The sequence below is a fragment of the Erithacus rubecula genome (genome assembly GCF_903797595.1).
Source record: "Erithacus rubecula genome assembly, chromosome: 1".
Lineage (NCBI taxonomy): Eukaryota > Metazoa > Chordata > Aves > Passeriformes > Muscicapidae > Erithacus > Erithacus rubecula.
Genome location: NC_136658.1, coordinates 31,625,272 through 31,643,921, shown reverse-complemented (window position 1 = coordinate 31,643,921; position 18,650 = coordinate 31,625,272). Strand labels below are relative to the sequence as shown.

The window sequence follows — 18,650 nt, the reverse complement described above, 5'->3', positions numbered from 1 at the left end:
CATTTTAAACAACCTGGATCTCTGTGCAATATCTCAGTGTATCTGTACTTCAGTGCAAACAAACACTTCTGGTTTTCTAAGCACGCTCAGCTGTTCCTGCCCAGCAGTTGTCTCCTGTGGCTGCAGGTGAGTCCCACTGTCTCTGGGCTCCACTGACCAAGCTCCTCCTCCGAGGCTGGGATCACAAGCAGACAGGTAAAGGTGGCAGATTGCACCTCACAGTGACTCTCACTTCTCTGCCACGTGGTGAACAGTAAAGTGAGTTTGGATGTGGAGTTAGCCCAGTGGAGTAACTGTGAAAGCCGAGGTGATTCCTGTGCTTTGAGTGTCCGTGGAATGGGGATCCACACTTGGGCAGCTCCTGCTGTGTCTGCAGCCCAACAGAAGCCTCCCCTCAGCTCCCCTGCCTTGCTTTGAGTGCAACGCAAGCCCCATGAAATGGCTGACTTGAAAGAGAGATTAGTTCTGCTCAGTGATTAGTTTAGCTTCTCCTTTAGATGTAGAATTAGAATGTAGCTTGTGCTGAATGGCTTTTCTGTTAAAGAAATGCCTCTCCTTCCCACCACTCCTCAGAGGGGATTTATATTTTCTAGTGGTGAAAATCCAGGGCCCATCTCTAGGCTGCCAGTGGCTTATGCCCATAGTGCAGAACACAATGTACAGGACATACGGCAGGATAACATCAACCTGCACCTTGGAAAAAAGAACCCTTGCCTCCTCCAGTCAGTTTAGCCTTTTCCCATAACAGCCTGTGTGGGTGAGAGGGAGTTAAAAACAAATCCCAAACATGCTAATTAGAGTGCAAGCCACAGGCAGCCTGCACAAGCCAGAAGCAACAGCCTGCAGCAATACATATTTAGTGAAGTGTCCCAAATCCCCTTGATTTCTACAGGATTAGCATTAAGGCCACTTCAAGGCTTTCATATGGAGAAAGCTGGGTCTTCAGCCCAAGGCATCTGGATTTCATAAATTTGTTACTGGCAGAATCTCTCAGAAATGAGCAGCATGTTGTAAAATAGGGGGCTGATCAGTCACTTTCTGGCAGCACTGTCAGTGCTTCCACACCCCACTTGGAGTTCACTACTCCAGTTAGGATCAAACTTATGGGAGTCACCCTTGTATTCCCTGCATTATGAAATAACCTTTTCTTTACTGTGTTACTGTTGCACAAGACAGCTCTTAGGATGCAAGCAAGGGTCCAGGTGTCTCCACAATTATAATCCAAGCTAAGCTTCAGTTGAGCTGGAGTTACATGTTTAACTAGAACACAGCTCAAAGAAACTTAGAATTTCAACAACAAGGAAGAACAAGTATTCCTTGGAATTCAAAATTAAAGAAATGCAAGCATCACTCAAGTTGCATAGAAAAAAAACCCAACTATTTTAATAGAGCTGAGGTCTATGAGCTGGAAATGAGAAACATCAATCCATGGAATGTCTAAAAAAGCACAATGGGGAGAGGTGTGCTGAGAGCCTGTATCCACTCCAGTGATGAAAGGAGCTGCTTACTTCAGCACTCTGCTGGCTTGAAAACCCTCTCTGATTGTACTGCTTTATAGTCTGGCTGTGCTGGTATGATCTCCCCCAGCCTGAGCAGCAGGGAAGGTGGGTGATTTCACTTTTGGTCTGGTTTTTGTGAGGTTTGCAGCCTCCGCTGCAGCAAGGTTATATAACAAGGCAATCTTTCTACAGGTTCAGACCTGCACGTTTTGGGAAATGAGGGTAAGAGACTCGTTCTGCAGCATTTGTGCTTGTTTGGCTGGTTTCTGAAAGAGAAGTTATTAAACACTCTGCCTCTAAAAGGAGTTTGCCAGAATAAGGTCAAGGCAGAAGGTAATGGACTGAAAAGTTACACTATAGTGACAAGCACAGAACAGAGAATCTATTGGTGTTAGCATCTTTAGCCACTGAGGTTTTGCAGCTGGATGTTCCTCCAAAAAAATGCTTTTCCTTGGATTTTGAGTCAACTGTGAAAGTAAGGTTGTTTTTTTTTTGCAATACTAAATTTCAGAGCTCGTGGTCTGCAGTCTCCCACAAGCACCATATTGGTTTAGGACATGACATGGCAACAAGATACCAACAACTCTTCTGATATATGGACAACTGAACACAGCCATGCTGAAAACTGGGATTTAACATGGTGCTGGATCTTTGCTCACTTAGTGATTAAAGTAAAACAAGAAGCTAAAATTGTATCAAATACTGCTTTTCTAAAAAAAGCCAATACTTGGGCAATTGCTGTAGCTGGCAGAGGGAAGTTCAGCAGCCAGTGCCAGGAACAGCAGAGATCCATGCTATAAAAATAAACCCAAGACCCCTGTACTCCTTGTGTACTGCAGCTGCTGGATATCCAAAGTACTGTGCTTGCATCAAACACATTCTCTGTACCCATTAGCACTTCACATAGAAATTTAAACAAGTTGGTTGGCTCTTTGTTCCAAGGCTTTTTGATGTTTGCTTCAGGAAACTTCATCATCAGAGAAGCAAGAAAATAATTAAATGTGTTTTACTCACTCTTAGACTGAGCTGTTATCTTGGGAAGGCCATCTCCCATAGTATTACTCAACCTTCAGGTACAAAAAGGAGCTGAGTAGGTGGCAGCAATGTTACAGCTTCAGGGAACATGCCCAGGGTTCTCTCCTCCTCACTTCTTCTGATTCAGCCAGGATGCAGCTGAACAATCAGTTAAGTCCCTCTGCCCTCCAGTTTGAACTTGGACAGCAGCAGCCCACAGATTTTGCTTGTTGGACAAACTCAGTGGAACACATCAAGCCTGTTTCTGCTCTTCCCACTGTGGTGTGAGAGCTCCAAAGGTTAAATCACAAGATTGACAACAGGCCAAGGAGAAAGCTCTTGTTCAGTTTACATATGCTGCCACTAGCACTGCTCTTTTGTCTGCATTCAGCACATTTTTTCACTGCCCCTCACATTATCTTGTCAATCTTCTGCTCCCATCAGCATTTATTATCATTCCCAGTGTTTTTAGCACTTAATTCTCATTTCTCTGCCACAATCTTTATCTCAATTATGTCATTGCCTTTAAGTTGCAATTCATTTATGTTGCTACAAAATTTGTGTCAGGCTCTGGAGATGGGCACTTTTTGTCTAATGAAAGATGCAGGGTTTCACCCTGTCCCTTTTCCTTGCTGAAGGGCCCCTTGGCAGCTGGGAACGTCTGTGACTTATTCTGGCAGTTGGCTGAATGGAACCTCTGATGTCACAAAGTCATGCAAAGACAGACTTTAAACATGTCCTGAGGTACCAGCTCAGTTTAGTTTATGACTTTGAAACAAAGAAGAGAAGTAGCAAATTAATTTAGATCTGTCTTCAGATGAACAGACTACATTTGTGCTGTTAAAAAACTGTTAGGAGCTGTTCAAGTTCTTGTTCTGGCAAGAGTAATAGTCTCAAGAGGTAAATCAGGTTGTTTTCATTATGCAATTCCCTGATTAAAAAAAACAACATATATATTGTGGCTATTCTGACACACTAGTTCCCTACATAAAGCTTTAAGACGCACAACATCCCTCTAACAAAGCACTCCATCATCCTCTGCTTGTGCAGGGCAGGCAGTTTCCCTACACAGTTTGTTCCTGTAGATTAAACAACCTTTCAACTCAATTCTGAAGAGAACCAGGTTTTCACAATCTCCCATTATTGAAAAGTGCCAGTAATTAAAAAACAAAATACATGTGTGTGCTGTGCTTTTTAAATTCAGCTAAAGTGAGTGTTATTTCAGAGATACTGAAAGCAAACACTTACTGGAACAAAGCAAATGAGAAAATACTACTCAGGAAAATTCTCAAGCCAGTTTGTCTCCCAAGAGTAACCAAAGAGCAAGGGTTTTTAGCAAGGCCTTCAGCAGGAAAACCTAATCTGCACAGCAGTTGCTTCAAGGAACACGGAGCAACAACGAGAGAGCAGTAAAGGGTACCAGGAGTCCAGCATCCCTGCAGAAGACATGGGTTTGAGTGTTCACAATTCTTCGGTGGTTTAATGATTTGCAGCCTCAAGTCCACAGCCAGAGTCCAAGGTGTCAAAGACGTCTAGAAACACAGATCTCTCCTCAGCCAAAAGTCTCAAGTTAGACTCTTCAGAGAGCACCACAGACCTAAAAAGATGGTTGGCATGTTTTAGCATAACCCAGCTCATCAGGCTCTGGAGGAGGAAAAAGGTGTAACTTGTTCCTTCACACCATGTCTGGACTGTATTTCAGAACAATCTGAACCCTGGTGGTTACTGGTGCAGCTAACAGACTACAGGTGTGCACCTTATTTTCCAGCTGGCCCCTAATTCAAACAATTCACCTTTCTTTATATTATTACCACAAGCAAGGTGGTCAGAATACAAAAACCCAGCTGAGTTACTCTCTGAGAGCACCATCCCACACTGAAAACCTCAGTGGTAGGAAGGCAAAATTTTAGTAAATGTATAAGAAACTCTCCAGATCTGGGTGTATTACATGCTGTGTAATAGGTTCAGAGGTTTTTTTTATTCCTGTTTTGAGAAAGAAATTTTAAATCTACTGACCTGTACTGCTCAGTTTACGATATCCTGGCCTCCAGGACAAACCTCAGGTCATTGTGAAGAGGAAAGTTCCACTTCTATCAACTCTTCCTGTGTCTAATTGCAGAAGATGGTCTCAAATTGTTCATAGCTTTTCCAGCACTACCTTCTGTTGGAAGATTAGGGAAGATAATTTTTGGGGGCATATTTATGCTTCTTGCTCAGTTATAAACAATACAAGTTTATCGCCATGAATATTTTGAAAAACTGGAAGATGGTGAAATATCACTTTAGGTCAGGATGAAGGTCAGGAAGAAGGAGACACCTTGTTACTGGAACACTGAGGCTGTCTGTGATGCCAGCCCGGAGAAGAGGCTGCATGGACCATGTCAGCCCCAGGTTCAGAGTGCTGCACTTCCTGCAATACAATATGCACGTATGAAATACATTTGGTATTTTATTAAGTAAACAAAGCAATTATCAGTGCACATTTTAAGCAGCAAAAAGAAAAGAAGCACCTCAGACTTTCATACCGTAACAAAAGTTCTGTGGAAGCTGCATTTTATTTGAAAATCCACCCATTTTTGCTAACATACATTTTAATATTTTAAACAAAAATAGAATCTGCAGAGACAATGCAGCAAGTATGCTTAATTCATGTACAGAATTGCTTTCGTATCATTGACTGTCCTTCTGAAGGCCCCACTCCACCCAGAAGTTATGATGTATTTACACAAAGCACCGATCAACAGCGCTACTTTAATTCCTCGTGAACTAAATACCCACTAGACATATGTAAGGAAGCTACTTCCCCCTTTTTACTTTTAAAAGGTACATGATCATAAACAAGCCAAATGAAAAGGCTTTCCCCCCCAACACACAACACCTCAATTTAATTTGTTTTTTTACAGAAAAGAAGGAAAGTCTTAAAGTGAAAGCAATTCCTCACATTCATATTGGAAAGGCCTTATAATGTCAAATGTAAAAATAATGACATGCCAAGCACAAAGCAATAAAGTTCCTTCCCAATGCACTAATGCTGAATTAAAAATGTAGTGCTTCTTCTAGTCAGTTAACTGTTCCCTTGCAAAATCCTAGGCACAGAATTGACTATAAGGATTAATGCGTTTTACAGCTCTTCCCTAATTCCCATATATACTGAGAATTCATTAGATTCAGACCTTTAAAATATTTAGTGCTCTGTATGTCAGCTGAAAAGCATTCTGAATCAGATTCATTCTTTGTGGATAAAAATCAGACATACTGTATACATCCATACTCATTTTCATAAGGAGGTTTTTTTGATACAATATTAATGTTAAATTGATAATCATAAATAAATACAAACAATAATACATAAGGAATGTCTACTGCAAACTGAATATATAATTTTTAAAAAAAGTTAATTTCCATTACTGCTGTGCCTACATTTGTGAGGATTGAAGAAAAGGTAACTGCAGAATTAAGAGTTAGGATCTGACCCTCCCCTGCCCAGAGTCTTGTTTTGAGTTACGGTAAAGGACACCTCTCCAATCCAGACAGCATTTCCAAACACCAATATCAATTCCCAGAAGAAAGGCTTCTCTTCGTACGTTACCAATTAAGGATATTATTAGAAGCTGAGAGTATTGACGTGTTAGTCACCAGGGCAAAAATAGATCTTGGTCTTAATTCACGGCAATTCTTGGCTTTGTGTTGTGTACTGATGTCTTCTTCTTGAGGTGTCCCAGCTTCCTTCATTGGTCTTCTTCATTTTACTGCATCACTTAATGGAAGAGGAGAGTTTGAGAGACTGAAGTTCATTTTTTTTCCTGGAAGTGGGAGTTTACTGCTGAGCACATCTTTTTGGAAACGTTCCTTTCTCTTCCATCTAACACAGTTACATAAACTGAATCTGGAAAGATGAAAAACCCTGGGGTTAACAAGCAACAGAAGTAGAACTTCACTCTAAACCTTTTTTCTTCAAAAATTTCCATTCTTCTGATGCCCAAGCTATCCCATGATCTGAAGTTTTGAACAGAAATAAAATATTTTAAAAAATCAGGGCCAGGAAACAACAAAAGCCATCAAGATGTTCTTCCAATGACACCAGCCTTTGGAATAGCTCTGCATTAAAAATAAAACCCACCTAGTTATCCATGAAATAGTATCACCAGCAGCACCATAACACAGACCAACACCATTATGAACTCAGGATCATTTTTCATGTTGAACCAGAGGAAGTGCACAGAGAAAAGCAGTTGTTGTGAGAAATAAGCCTACTCTCTATATTATGAATTCTTGAATTTCTTTTTCCTGTTTTCACTCATTTTACTATTTAATTCCCACCTGCCTCTGAGTGGTCAAAACCAACACAACTTCTCCACTGCACCTCTGTACCAAAATGGATCCCTGGCACACGAGAAACAAGCACCTCCTCCTGCATGAAGGGAACTCTCTGGTCAAGCCATGGGGAAGCGCACGAGCACTCTGCCAGCAGCACTCAGGGCTCTGCTGCTAACGGGCAACTCTGAACATTTTCCTGATGGTAGCACCACAGGTAGCACCAGTTCCTTCTCCCTAACTGCAGCAAGTACCACATGAGCTGGTTCTATTTCCAATGGACTGAGGCAAAAACAATCAGCCTCTAAACTGCTGAAGTTAAATACACAGAGTTTCTAAGTCACTTCCACAGTGCTTCCGACTCACCAAGATTTGGTTTCATTTCCTTCAGAAACACTTCTAGCCATGTTAATAAAACTTGAATTAGAACTTTTTTTGTTTCATATCACAAACACCAGCATCTCCCCAGAATAATGGACAATACCTAAGTTGTTCTACAAGAAATCCTGGAGAGAGAGCTCTGCAAAGGGATCCTTTCCTGAGGCTCTGTGAGGACTCTGACTGGAAGGGCTGGATGCTGCAGACAGCTAGTAAGAAAGACGACAGAGAAAGGGAAAGAAAAAGAAAACAAGGTCTCAGAATGACAGAATATGAAAGCTGAACGTGTAATGAAAGGACAAGGGGAGGTTAAGAGGCAAACTTGGCAGAAGTCAACTATTAAAACAAGGTGTTTGGTCATGTGGAAAACAAAGTCTCTTCAATGGTTGGTGTAATGCAGAAACAAGCTGGACATGACCCTGCAGAAAGGAAATGCCAGTGGCATTTGCCAAACAAGCAGATAACCTCACACTTTCACATCAGTTTTCCTCAAAAGAAGATATAACACATTCAGCCTGGCTTCTGTGAAACAGGTTAGTCCTCTCCTTGCTTTACTGAGAAAACAACAGCCTGGCAGGGAGAGATGATGCTGGGGTCTGGCCAGAACATGGCAGCTTTCCAGATGGTTTCTCCAGAAGGAATAGCTCTCAGCATCTTTTCTTGTCATTACAGGATGCATATAAAAAGAGGCTGGATAGCAGAGAATATATAATTCTCAATTTGGGACCTAGGAGGAGAACATGGGATATATTCTGTGAGCAGGAGAAAAAGGAAAAAAAAAAAAAAAAAAAAGGAAAAAAGATGAGAGTTTCAACTGCTACTGTGGCTGTTCAGGTGAGAACTGAAGACTGTGACTCATAGTCTATACACTCATAAAAATTACATCCTACAGTCATGTACCTAAAGAACCACACCACAAACTCAGTCATATAAAGCACATAACTTAGGGGTGGGTAACACTGGCACTCCAACTACTGCTGCTGGGAAGGACCAATAATCTGCAGGCTGTACTTGCAGGAGTATCTGCTATTTGTTGATTTATTTTTCCTTCTGTGCTAGTAGTTTTCCCTTTATAAATGGTGTTTTATTAAATCCTACTGGCCCTGCCCCTGGGTAGAACATGCATGTTTTTGCAGTTAGAAATCATAGTCAGCATGCTCCAATTTGGGTTCTTCACTGGAACAGTTTGTTCAGAATCGAGTCACTTGCACTCTGTGCCCATGGCAAAAAATATTGCATGAAGACCTTTTCCTTTGGAAATGCCAGACACCTGCCAACCTACGCATGACAGGGCATCTGCTTATGGGAATTGCTTGCAGAAGTGCTCGGAGTGTAAATATTGACATTGCACATTTAAATTTTTCACATGAATGTCCATCTCAGAAATCACATGAGCAGAAGGACTGCCTTCAGGATCAGTACATGCTTGATCTGCATTGAAATCTTCATCTCCTCTTTAAACCCCATTCCCCCCATGGGGCACTCAGATCCAGTCATCATAAATAAATTATGGAAAAATCATGAGACAGAATAGGAAATTATTGAGAAGCAGTTTCAGGATGTCAGAATTCCCCCTCTTAAACTTGGTTCTTCCCTTTGGAAAACCATAGGCAGTCTAGGGATATGGTCCAATAGAATCCTAACTTCAGCAAGCAATGTCTTCTGCCACTTGATTTCAAGAGACATTTGCCCTCTTTATGGCCAAATGCCTCAAAGTCACATACTAAAGCTCCTATCAAACTGAGCTGGCAAATCTCCAACCATATCAAGTGCAAAGTAACATCCAGTTTGAAAGCAGTGTGGAAGACTGGTAGGTTAGAGTCATTTGTGCAACATCAGCATGTAACCAGACACACAGGAAATTTCAGGAAGCCTGTTCAGGTTAAAATGTGAGGAAAAAACCGACAATGCTATTACCTAGATGCCATAATTGAATTCAGACAGACACAACACCTTGCAGTAAATACACATTTTAACAAGATTCCTCTGATTATTAAAAAGGAGGCCTAAAAAAATACATGGAAAGTATAGTTAGACAGTTTCTTACATTGCACCTCTCTAGATAACTGTTGATAAATAGATCTGAAAGCCAGGATCACTCTTATCAGTTTCTAAGCAGAAGCATTTAAAACAACAGCGCTGGCCATCTAGTGCTGATCTAACTGGAGCTGTGGATTTAGTGCCCCTACTGTCCAGAGCTGGTGTGATGTGCAATGCACTGCACTGTGCTGCTCAGACAGCTTGCTCTCCTCCAGCATCACCCATCATTCCTCCCTGCCTCCAACAAAGGCAAAGCTCCCTGGAGTCAGTAAAGCCTACGAACCCGTCCATAAGCGAGCACTGGGCTGACTGCCATCATTGCCTACATTCTGGTTCCCCATTAAACAAGTCTGTCAGGCTGCTTTAGCATATATTTTAGGGGTAATGTGCCAAAGCAAGCATCTCTAAGGTCTACTTTCTGACATAAGTCTGCCCTGAACTTCATACCCTGTGTTCTTACAGTTTCCAACAGCCCTCAAATCACCCCCCCTACACCCAGCCAAAAAACAACCACAAAACACATCCACCAAACCATCTTGCTCATTTGCACATTTACCTATTCTCCATCACCCAGGTGATCAGTCCTGCTGCTTGCTGTGTACAAATGTCTGTGTTAACAACTGCAGTGTTACAATTTATATAGATGTTGGCAGTAGGCGGAGTGATTTCTTTATGCTATTTTAAATCTTAAATTTTGCACTATCCATCTGCTTCCCCCTCCTTAGGCTATGTCTTTCTAGGGACAATCACACCAGAACATGTGAAGGCACCTGGATTTGTCCTAATTGTACCATTTTATAGTGGCCAACACAACACCATTGTTGGTTTAACAGCCAAGCCCTGCTGCTGCACATTGTGACACTCAGGCCTAGTGATGGGCAGACACATTCCAGCCCCCATGGATCAGCAGATGTAGCTTGTCTGGGACATTCACCATTTGCTGTACTGTATCACATCTGCCATCCCTCTGCTTGAACCACTGATTCAGCCTGCCCCCTCCTCAGACACACCCACACTTCCCCCTGACCAGCTACAATGTCATCAAGCAACTCCAACCATTCTCCCTGTTCTGGGTAGCACACCAGATAATAGCTTGCAGTGGTAATGCCCACTATTTTATCATGATGAAAACTTAGTTTCTTTCTCAGGTGGGAAATACTGCAAGATAAGTATTTTCAAAGAAAAATTACACACCTTTCAAAACTATGAATGCCTTGCCTTCTGCACTCAGATTTTCAAAGAAATTACTGTTCTAGTTTCATTCACAGTTATTTTGTCCTTAAAACCCAAACTACCTTGCTTTTGACTGCAACAGTTAGGAAAAAAGTTGCTGGCATGTAACGGGAACACTTGGAAGAGAAGCAAAATAGGTATGTCTAGAGATGAAAAAAACCAACTTATTATGACTAATCCTTGAGAGTATCAAGTTATGAACAACAGTTTCATTTATACAAAAACTGCACAACATTAAGATGCCTATTTTCCCAGTGTGTTCTCAGCTCACTACAACTCAGCAATAAAATTTTTGGCAACAACGTCATATCCATCATCATGCTTTTAAGTACCTTCAGCTTTCTTTACTGTAGACAACACCCAAGATCTATCAGGAGACTGGAGGTGATATAATCTGGTGCTTTAAAAGTAAATATGAAAAACTATTTAGTTTTTGACAGTAATGATGCCATGGACAAAACCAGTATTAGAACAATGGTGTTTACAGTGATCCATGTGGGCAGTTTGTGTTGTATGCCTTTCTGATAACCATTACTTATTCTTTAGGATTTGTTTACTAACCCTAAGAATACACGTTCCTATTTCTTTTACTTTCATTTTTCTATTTCTGGCACAAGAGCATTAAATAAACTTAAACTATGAAATATGTTCTGAGAAGAGCCTCAAGACTCAGCACACAGTAAATTCAGTGTGATAAAACTATAACTCCCCTCCATAGCTATACATTAATAAACTCTGCTGTGCATGGGGAAGCTCTCACATGCAACTCTTGTTAAATTTAAGATGGTTTACTCATGTCAGGCTTTTGAACACTCAATGCCTTCCAGCAATACAGACTGTGTGTCTCAGGGAAAGCCCTTCTTGGTCACAGCAAATGCTGACTCAAAGGGTGTGTTTTCAATGAAATTAATTCTCACAGGAGCCAAACATTGTCAGATAAGAGAATAAATATAGCTCCACACACCTCACTTGTGACTAATTCCTCTTTCTCCTGTTCTGACAGCCAGCTGGGATTCAACCTAGGCCACGCCCTGCAATGTCAAATGAAGCAGAAAGGCTCACTGAGCTGTTCAGACCCACCTACCTGTTCATAACTGAATCAGGCAGGTAGGCAGGTGTTTTTTTCCTAAGGATCATTTCAGTATATTTTTTTATGTAGAGAAAACTCCTATCCTTGAAGATCATTTTACTTTGTCAATATTTAAAAACTTTCATAAACACTATTTGTCCTATTGAAATGGTATAAAACCCACGTGAAAAATACCAAATCATTTAAGTGACAGTGAAGGTGCAAAGCAGCTTTCAGAAATCCAAGAAAAAGCCAGCTGAGAACTGCATTTCTAGCTAAAGAAGTCTAACAGCATCCCTTTCAGATAAAGCATTTAAAAGGAGACATTTAGAAAAAATACCCTATCCACAAGGTTGTATTTTGAAGAAGACAATGGGCATACAGCCCACTGGCAGCACACAGCAGAACCTTTCTTATTAAAGGATCAGACTGAGGCACTGAAAAATGCTTGAGGTCTTTTTAGATCCAGCTTATGGCTGAATTCTCTTCCCTCCACAGTCTAGTCAGCAACCTACAGGTTGCAAGCACCACCCTCTACCTAGGTGAGGTTATACACAACTGCTTTTAAATAGTCACCTATAGAGACAGAGCTCTTTATAGTAAGATCAAAATACAGGCACAATGTCTTTCATTTTTCTAATAGAAATCAGATGTACAGAGTGAACTTTGAAAAAAAAGCATCTGGTAGGTGAGTAAAACCACACTTAATCCTGAAGCTTTAGTCTGCCAGCTAAACTTGGCTCTGCCTCTATATGCAGAGCACAAACACAAAGTCTTAATGATCTCAGAATTTTCCAAAAGTAGTATGAGGGTGGTCAGGGTTATCCACCCCCTCTTTCTCCTACTTTTTAAAATGTTTTTTTCTACTGTAAAAAAAGCCCATCTCTTAAAGATGCCTATTGGGTTATAAAAGTGAGTTCAGACAGAGATTTCCCAGTGAAAGACATTTGCAAAAAACAAGTAAAACAAATCACTAACAGGTATGTATTTAACTCCAGTTATTGATACAGTCAGTTCTGAGTGGCCTTTGGCACACTCATTCCAGTAGGTTAGGTAATCAACCTGGATACAACACATCCCAAGAAACAGATAACCAGGGGATTTCAGGAGCACTCCATCTAAGGTGGCACCTAACAGGGAAAGGCCAGGTAGATGGGTATTGCTATTGCACATCTTCACTACACTGCAAATGCAGTCTCCTGCAAAACCATGGAGGAACACAAAACCCACTGGAAACTAGAGGGATGTGCCATGTGCCTCCCACTGTGGGAGGTCAGGACCAACAACTGAGTGGTGGGTTGAGGTTCCACCAAGTCTGATTCCAGTTTTTTCAAACCCATCCAATGCAGCCATGGACATAAAAGGCTACACACACCCTCTACATTTAGCCTCTGCAAAATGCTGTAATATAAGTACACACCTTGCACCTGGGGTACATTATAATCTAATACTTTTAATTGTAACAGGGTGACACATATATTCTATTATACTTATATTGAATGGTGACACATATACTTAGGAAAAAGCTGTAATAGCCAATTTCACAAAGCCACATTCTGAGGGTAAAGCAGCATGGAATATGACATTGGAGAAAAAGCTCATCTTCAGCAAAAAGCACAGACATCAGCTTCTCCTATTCTTTGTCATTGTCACATTACCAGAAAAACAATGCCTGAAAAAACCTACCCTCTTTGCTTTGGTAACCTGAACTTGCTTCTGTCAATATGGATGCAAACATATAGGAAGAAAGCCTCTCATGATCCACTGGGCTTGTGCAATAATTTGCCCAACACAAATAAAAAATATTAATTATATCTATGTATAAAAGTAACATATTTAATATACTTTTAAGGAAACTGCCTCATTAATTCATTCCCAGCAACAATAATTTGAATATACACACCTGTGCTCCCGGTACAGGGCCAAAGGGGTTTGGTGGTCTCATGACTGGCTGACTGTATATCAAAGTTGGCTGTGTCATTACTGGTATGCCTCCCATCTGTGATGGCTGAAAAAACCCAGACAGCATCAAATCACACACAGCATTAATACATTGCAATTATTTAAGGTGATAAAGGAAAATGGCAAACAGGTGAAAAGTTTTGCTCATATTGGAGATATGCAACCATGTGAGATCCTTCTACAATACTCTGCAAATAAAGGTTACCAGAAAGGAACATTAGAGCCTTTTCAAGGAATTGTTTCAATAACAACTGAGCCCATTCAATCTCCTCCTGCTAAGATGTGAAGCATGAAAACACTTGTTAGACAAGCATTTCTGCTGGTCCTTCTGCTCCCAAACATGAGGTCTGACAGCACTTCCCAGACTGCCTCTGACAGCACAAGCACAGTTTTGCAGACAGCAGTGCAGTGCTGACAGAGTTCAGGACAAAACTGAAAACTGAGAGCTGTATGTGGGATTAATGTTAAGTCATTATGCAATCAGAGTCAGTGTTACCGACACTCCAGCTGAGCCAAATAATGAGTTTAATGTGCACTAATGGTCTTACAAGTCAGGTTATATTTAACACAGATGCCCATCTCTGGCACTGCTTTTGGCATTCCTCTCAGGCTTGGGTTGACAGCCAGCAGCAGTCCTACTGAAGCAATCCCTATTCCAAGCAAGCAGCTTTTCCCTGACTAATCCTGGTGGTGGTGGTACTTCTCTACCACGCCAACCAGCTGTTTGGGCAACCACAGGGTGAACCCATGCAATAAACTGACCCTAATAAAAACACCTTATAAAAAAAATTGTAAGAACAACTGAGCAATTGTTGGCCCATGAGACAGCAGCAGCCAGGGAATGCCCAGGCACAGTGCTACAGCACTAAGCAAGCTGCCTGTCCCAGCATGCTCACAATATATGGGAACATAAGGGAAAAGTCTGCAGATGGAGAGGACCATCCTCAGAACTCTGATCCCCACTACTGCTTTTATGAAAAACTAAAAGGTTTCACAGCAATGGTTATAAATTGAGTCAACATTTCAGAGATTCCTCATGGTAGACATCCTGAGTAAAGTCTGAATCAGGCAGGGCAGATTTCAGGATGTGCTACGGAGCCCACTGGTCATTCTGCAATGGCCCATCTCACCCACCCGCTGAGATACTGCACGTCTGAACAAGCAGCAGCAATTCAGGGTAACAGAGTTACAGCTCCTTAATCCCAGCTTCCATTTCACATTGACATTTCAACCCCACAATTAAACATAACACAACAACGTAACAAAACAAGCAAGATTACTTCTTGTACACTACATATGTTACCTTCCCCTGCTGCTGACTCAAAATAACTATGAAAATGCTGCTGGTACCATAAGGGCAAAGTCGTGTAGATCAAGTTTGAATACACACTCATGTTAGTTTAAATCATAACAGCTTTGATCAAGAATATGGGAGTTTGTGGATGGGTAATAGGGAATGATTGATATATGATACTCTCCCAGGAGGCCCTCAAGAACACATTTGGCCACTTCTGCAGTTCACTAACTGAGTGTATACAAGCTATAAGTCATTAAACTAATTTGGTTATATGACAAAACATTTAACTTTTTTTCCTTTAATCTGTGAGACATTTAATAGAGTAATGGCTTGAATTTTCTTGCCTTTTATTCACCCAGGAAAGCTGCGGTCCATCAAAATCACACTAAAAAGAGCTAAGGCATATAATTTCAGAAATATTTGAAAATTTAAGGTAAGAGCAAACATTTTCAGAGCAAAAAGCAAGAAGGTCAGGTTTATGTCAAAAGCCTTGAGGCACTGGTGTGTCACTAACATGTCCAATTCTCAACCAAAACCACACCATATTGTAGTGTCACAAACTTGCACTTTTGTAGCATTAATCATCACAGACACTTGCTCCCAACCTCAGCAGAAGGTGTTAAAGGAAGGCTTCACTTCACCAAGAAACTATTTCTGTTCTGAAAAGCAGCTATTTATATTGACATGATAAACTTAGTTCTATGATACTTTTATGTCTATGCCAATGAAGATCACCAAGAACAGACACTGTGTTAATTTTCATAGAATCACAGAATGGTTTGGGTTGGAAGGGACATTAAACATGATCTAGTTGCATTTTAAGAAGATTATGAATAAAACAGGTTAAGTAAGGAAGCACAGGCTTAATTTCAGACAAACAGCATGTAAGTGGTTCTGAAAACTGGAAGTTAATAATCTGGCGAGGAATAAATGAATCGGAGTTGAAAATCAGTCTTCAGTAGAATAGTTCAGAAAAACAAGAGCTACCAAACTATAACCAATCAAACAATATATAACAACTGGCTGGTTGGAGTTGTAGGAATTCCACTCACCATCACGTAGCCCATCATTCCTGTTGGTGTTGTGGCAGGATAGGCCATTACAGGGGGTGCCTGGCGTGAGAAACAGTGGTGAACTGAGAGGAGAAGACATCTGCTGCATACTCTAAGGATCAACTGCAGCACTCAGCTTATTATGAACATAGCAAAGAATAAATAGCATTTGCAGTCTGAAGTTAGGAGTGTATCCTAATTATTTCAGATGGAGTGCAATACCTGAGTGAAAGTTTCTGGGCTATCCTGGCAAATCTCTAACAATGTATTTGCTTTTATCATGTTAGGATTCTGGCTGTTTGAAGTAAACTACAAGCACCACTCTCTCAACATCCTATTTAGAGAACATAGCACAAGTCTCAGAAAAGTTTAAGAGAAAATATTCATGAAGCAGAAGCACTTTTTTTAATCCCATGAAATACACACCTGTATTTCAGTATCAAAAATAATGGTACACAAGGAGAATTTGAAAGACTCAAAGAGCAAATCAACATTGCTTCTGCTAACACTTACAGGAATTCTCTTTAGCCATTATGGAGACACTATGGGGATTCTCCTAGCAGGCTTTAATATAAATTAGACTCTCACAGGAATACCCAGTTTGCATTTCCTCTTGCTCACTCACTCCATTCACTACACCTGAACATCCTAGAAGTCCTCTTAGTACTTGGCATATACGTTTATATCACCCTGACATGTTTACTGTACTTTCATGAAGGTACAGTAAAATTGCTGTTAACAGACAAAGCCTGGGTGAATTCAGTTTTGTAAGCAGCTTGGCAATATATATGTAGAAAAACAGCTGATAATTCTTAGAAATATAAGACAGTTCTTCATCTCTTAGCCATATTATTTATTCTAGAATTTATTATCCACTTTCTGAATTAGCATTACTATTACAAGGACAAAAGAGTTGGATTTTTTTTTTCAGACTGAACTGGTGCTTAGAGATATTCAGATAACTTACTGTCTATCCACTGCACCTCCTGCCAGTCCTCCCTTATAGAAAAAGACAGTAATTTTCATGCTTTTGCTGGGGGGATTTCTATTCAAGACAAACATTATAACCTTTTCTTGGTACACAGACATTACTGCTACAGAAAACAGGCAAATGATAAACCATTAATCATACTGGATGAATTAAAGCAGATAAATTGTTCCATCAAGAATAGGACATCAAGAAAGCTGCTTCTGAATTTAGTTCTAAGGTATCAGCTGCTTTTTCTTATATAGTAGAGCCAGAGCAACTTGCATTTCAATTGCCATGAAAACAGATAGAACATCTGGACAGTGTATTCGCCATATATTTCATACAGTGGGCAAAGCTATCCTGAAAATCACAATTTTTTTTTGTTTTGTTTTGCTTGTGTACACACACCTACACAAACATGCTGAATAAACTTATTGTTGAGTGCTCAAATAAGGACCTACCATCCTTTAATTACAGAGTTACCCTGGAATAAAAATAGAATGCAGGGAAAGACCAATATTACTGTTGACATAAAGAAAAATGTCCTTTGAAATGAAAACCTGCACTCCTCAGACAGCAAGCACAGGTTATTTCTTGCCCTCTGTAAACTATCTGCATTAATTTTCTTTTTTCTTATGAGCATTCATGACATATTGGTCTCTCCCCACTTAAAAAAAAATAGTTTAAAAATCAAGATCTACAATAAATGTGGATCAAGTGCCACGTATAACAGAAGCCTGTGAGGTTTCATGCAGTTATTCAAACACAATATTTTTATCATCATTCAGAATTCACCAAATGCATTAAAGGCAGCACAGACACACACCCCAGCTCTCTGGCAGCAGATGGTACAGTTTAAAGCGAGGAAAAATAATCTTGGTATTTCCCATGCCATCATTCAATTCAAGAGCCTGCACACCACCTATGAAGTTTGTGTATGCTAGGAAAAGCTCAATTTTTGGCACACCAAAGATTTTCAAATGAGAAATGTGTAAATAGCGAGGAGGTTATGAGATTCTGCAACAGCAGTGGTTAATATCAGCATGCCAGTCGATTGCAAAAAGGCTGTGGGTTGTTTGACTTACGTATTGTGGAAAATGCATGCCATTCTGTATTTCCCAGGGAGAACAATTACATAATGCAATAACACTGGATTAGAAGCAAATACTTACACAACAGAATATACACAGATAGCATTTTAGTTCACAAATACATTAAATGTTTACTCCAACACATTCTTGTAATTCAAGTCATTCACTGAGACAACATACCTGTGATACTGTCATTGGTATTAGGTTTGACATTGGTTTGCACAGTCCATTTATTTGGTATATGCCTTTTTCACCAAAGATTTTCAAAAGCATATTTTTTTTAGCAAGCAGCAGCAACTCCACAATAAATGGACCAGCAGAGGAAACAAAGCATTTTTTCCCCCTCACGCTATTTCTTTTTCAAGCTTCTGATGTTTATAGAACAGTTTCACAGGAAGTGTCTCAACAGTATCTTTCAATAAAAAAAGCTGTTAAACGTAATGACTTATCATCACAAGATGTAGATATAAGACATGAGTTATTAAACAGATTCAAGCACACAGGTAAACTCAAACCACCAGTCATTAATGCAGGTAAGTAGTTACAATTTCTTCAATATCTACACACTCCATAAGAATCTACAAACATATATTTCTCCCTACAAAAATGTAGTGAGTTGATAAGGGACACCTGGTAGGGAAGAGGTGGTGGATCCAGAGACAAGTTCTATCTTTCCAAATCCACAATGCTGTATTACTACACTGCAGATTCAACCTCCCCCGGCCAGAGTC

At 40.3% G+C, this 18,650-nt stretch overlaps 1 protein-coding gene across 6 annotated transcripts in view; it reads right to left on the bottom strand.

Moving 5' to 3' along the window:
* Positions 1–5,049: 5,049 nt before the first annotated feature.
* Positions 5,050–18,650, bottom strand: part of PICALM (phosphatidylinositol binding clathrin assembly protein) — a 64,449-nt gene continuing 50,848 nt past the window's right edge. For 2 of the 6 annotated variants that reach the window (XM_079303746.1, XM_079303742.1), the window contains 5 exons: positions 17,914–17,937; positions 15,859–15,918; positions 13,451–13,555; positions 7,312–7,414; positions 5,050–6,399 (listed from right to left, as the gene is read on the bottom strand). In XM_079303746.1, coding sequence (XP_079159872.1) covers positions 7,322–7,414; positions 13,451–13,555; positions 15,859–15,918; positions 17,914–17,937 — 282 coding nt within the window. In that variant the 3' untranslated portion in view covers positions 5,050–6,399; positions 7,312–7,321. The remainder of the gene's footprint in view (positions 6,400–7,311; positions 7,415–13,450; positions 13,556–15,858; positions 15,919–17,913; positions 17,938–18,650) is intronic. The other 4 variants (XM_079303747.1, XM_079303743.1, XM_079303744.1 and 1 more) reach the window with 3 other exon arrangements.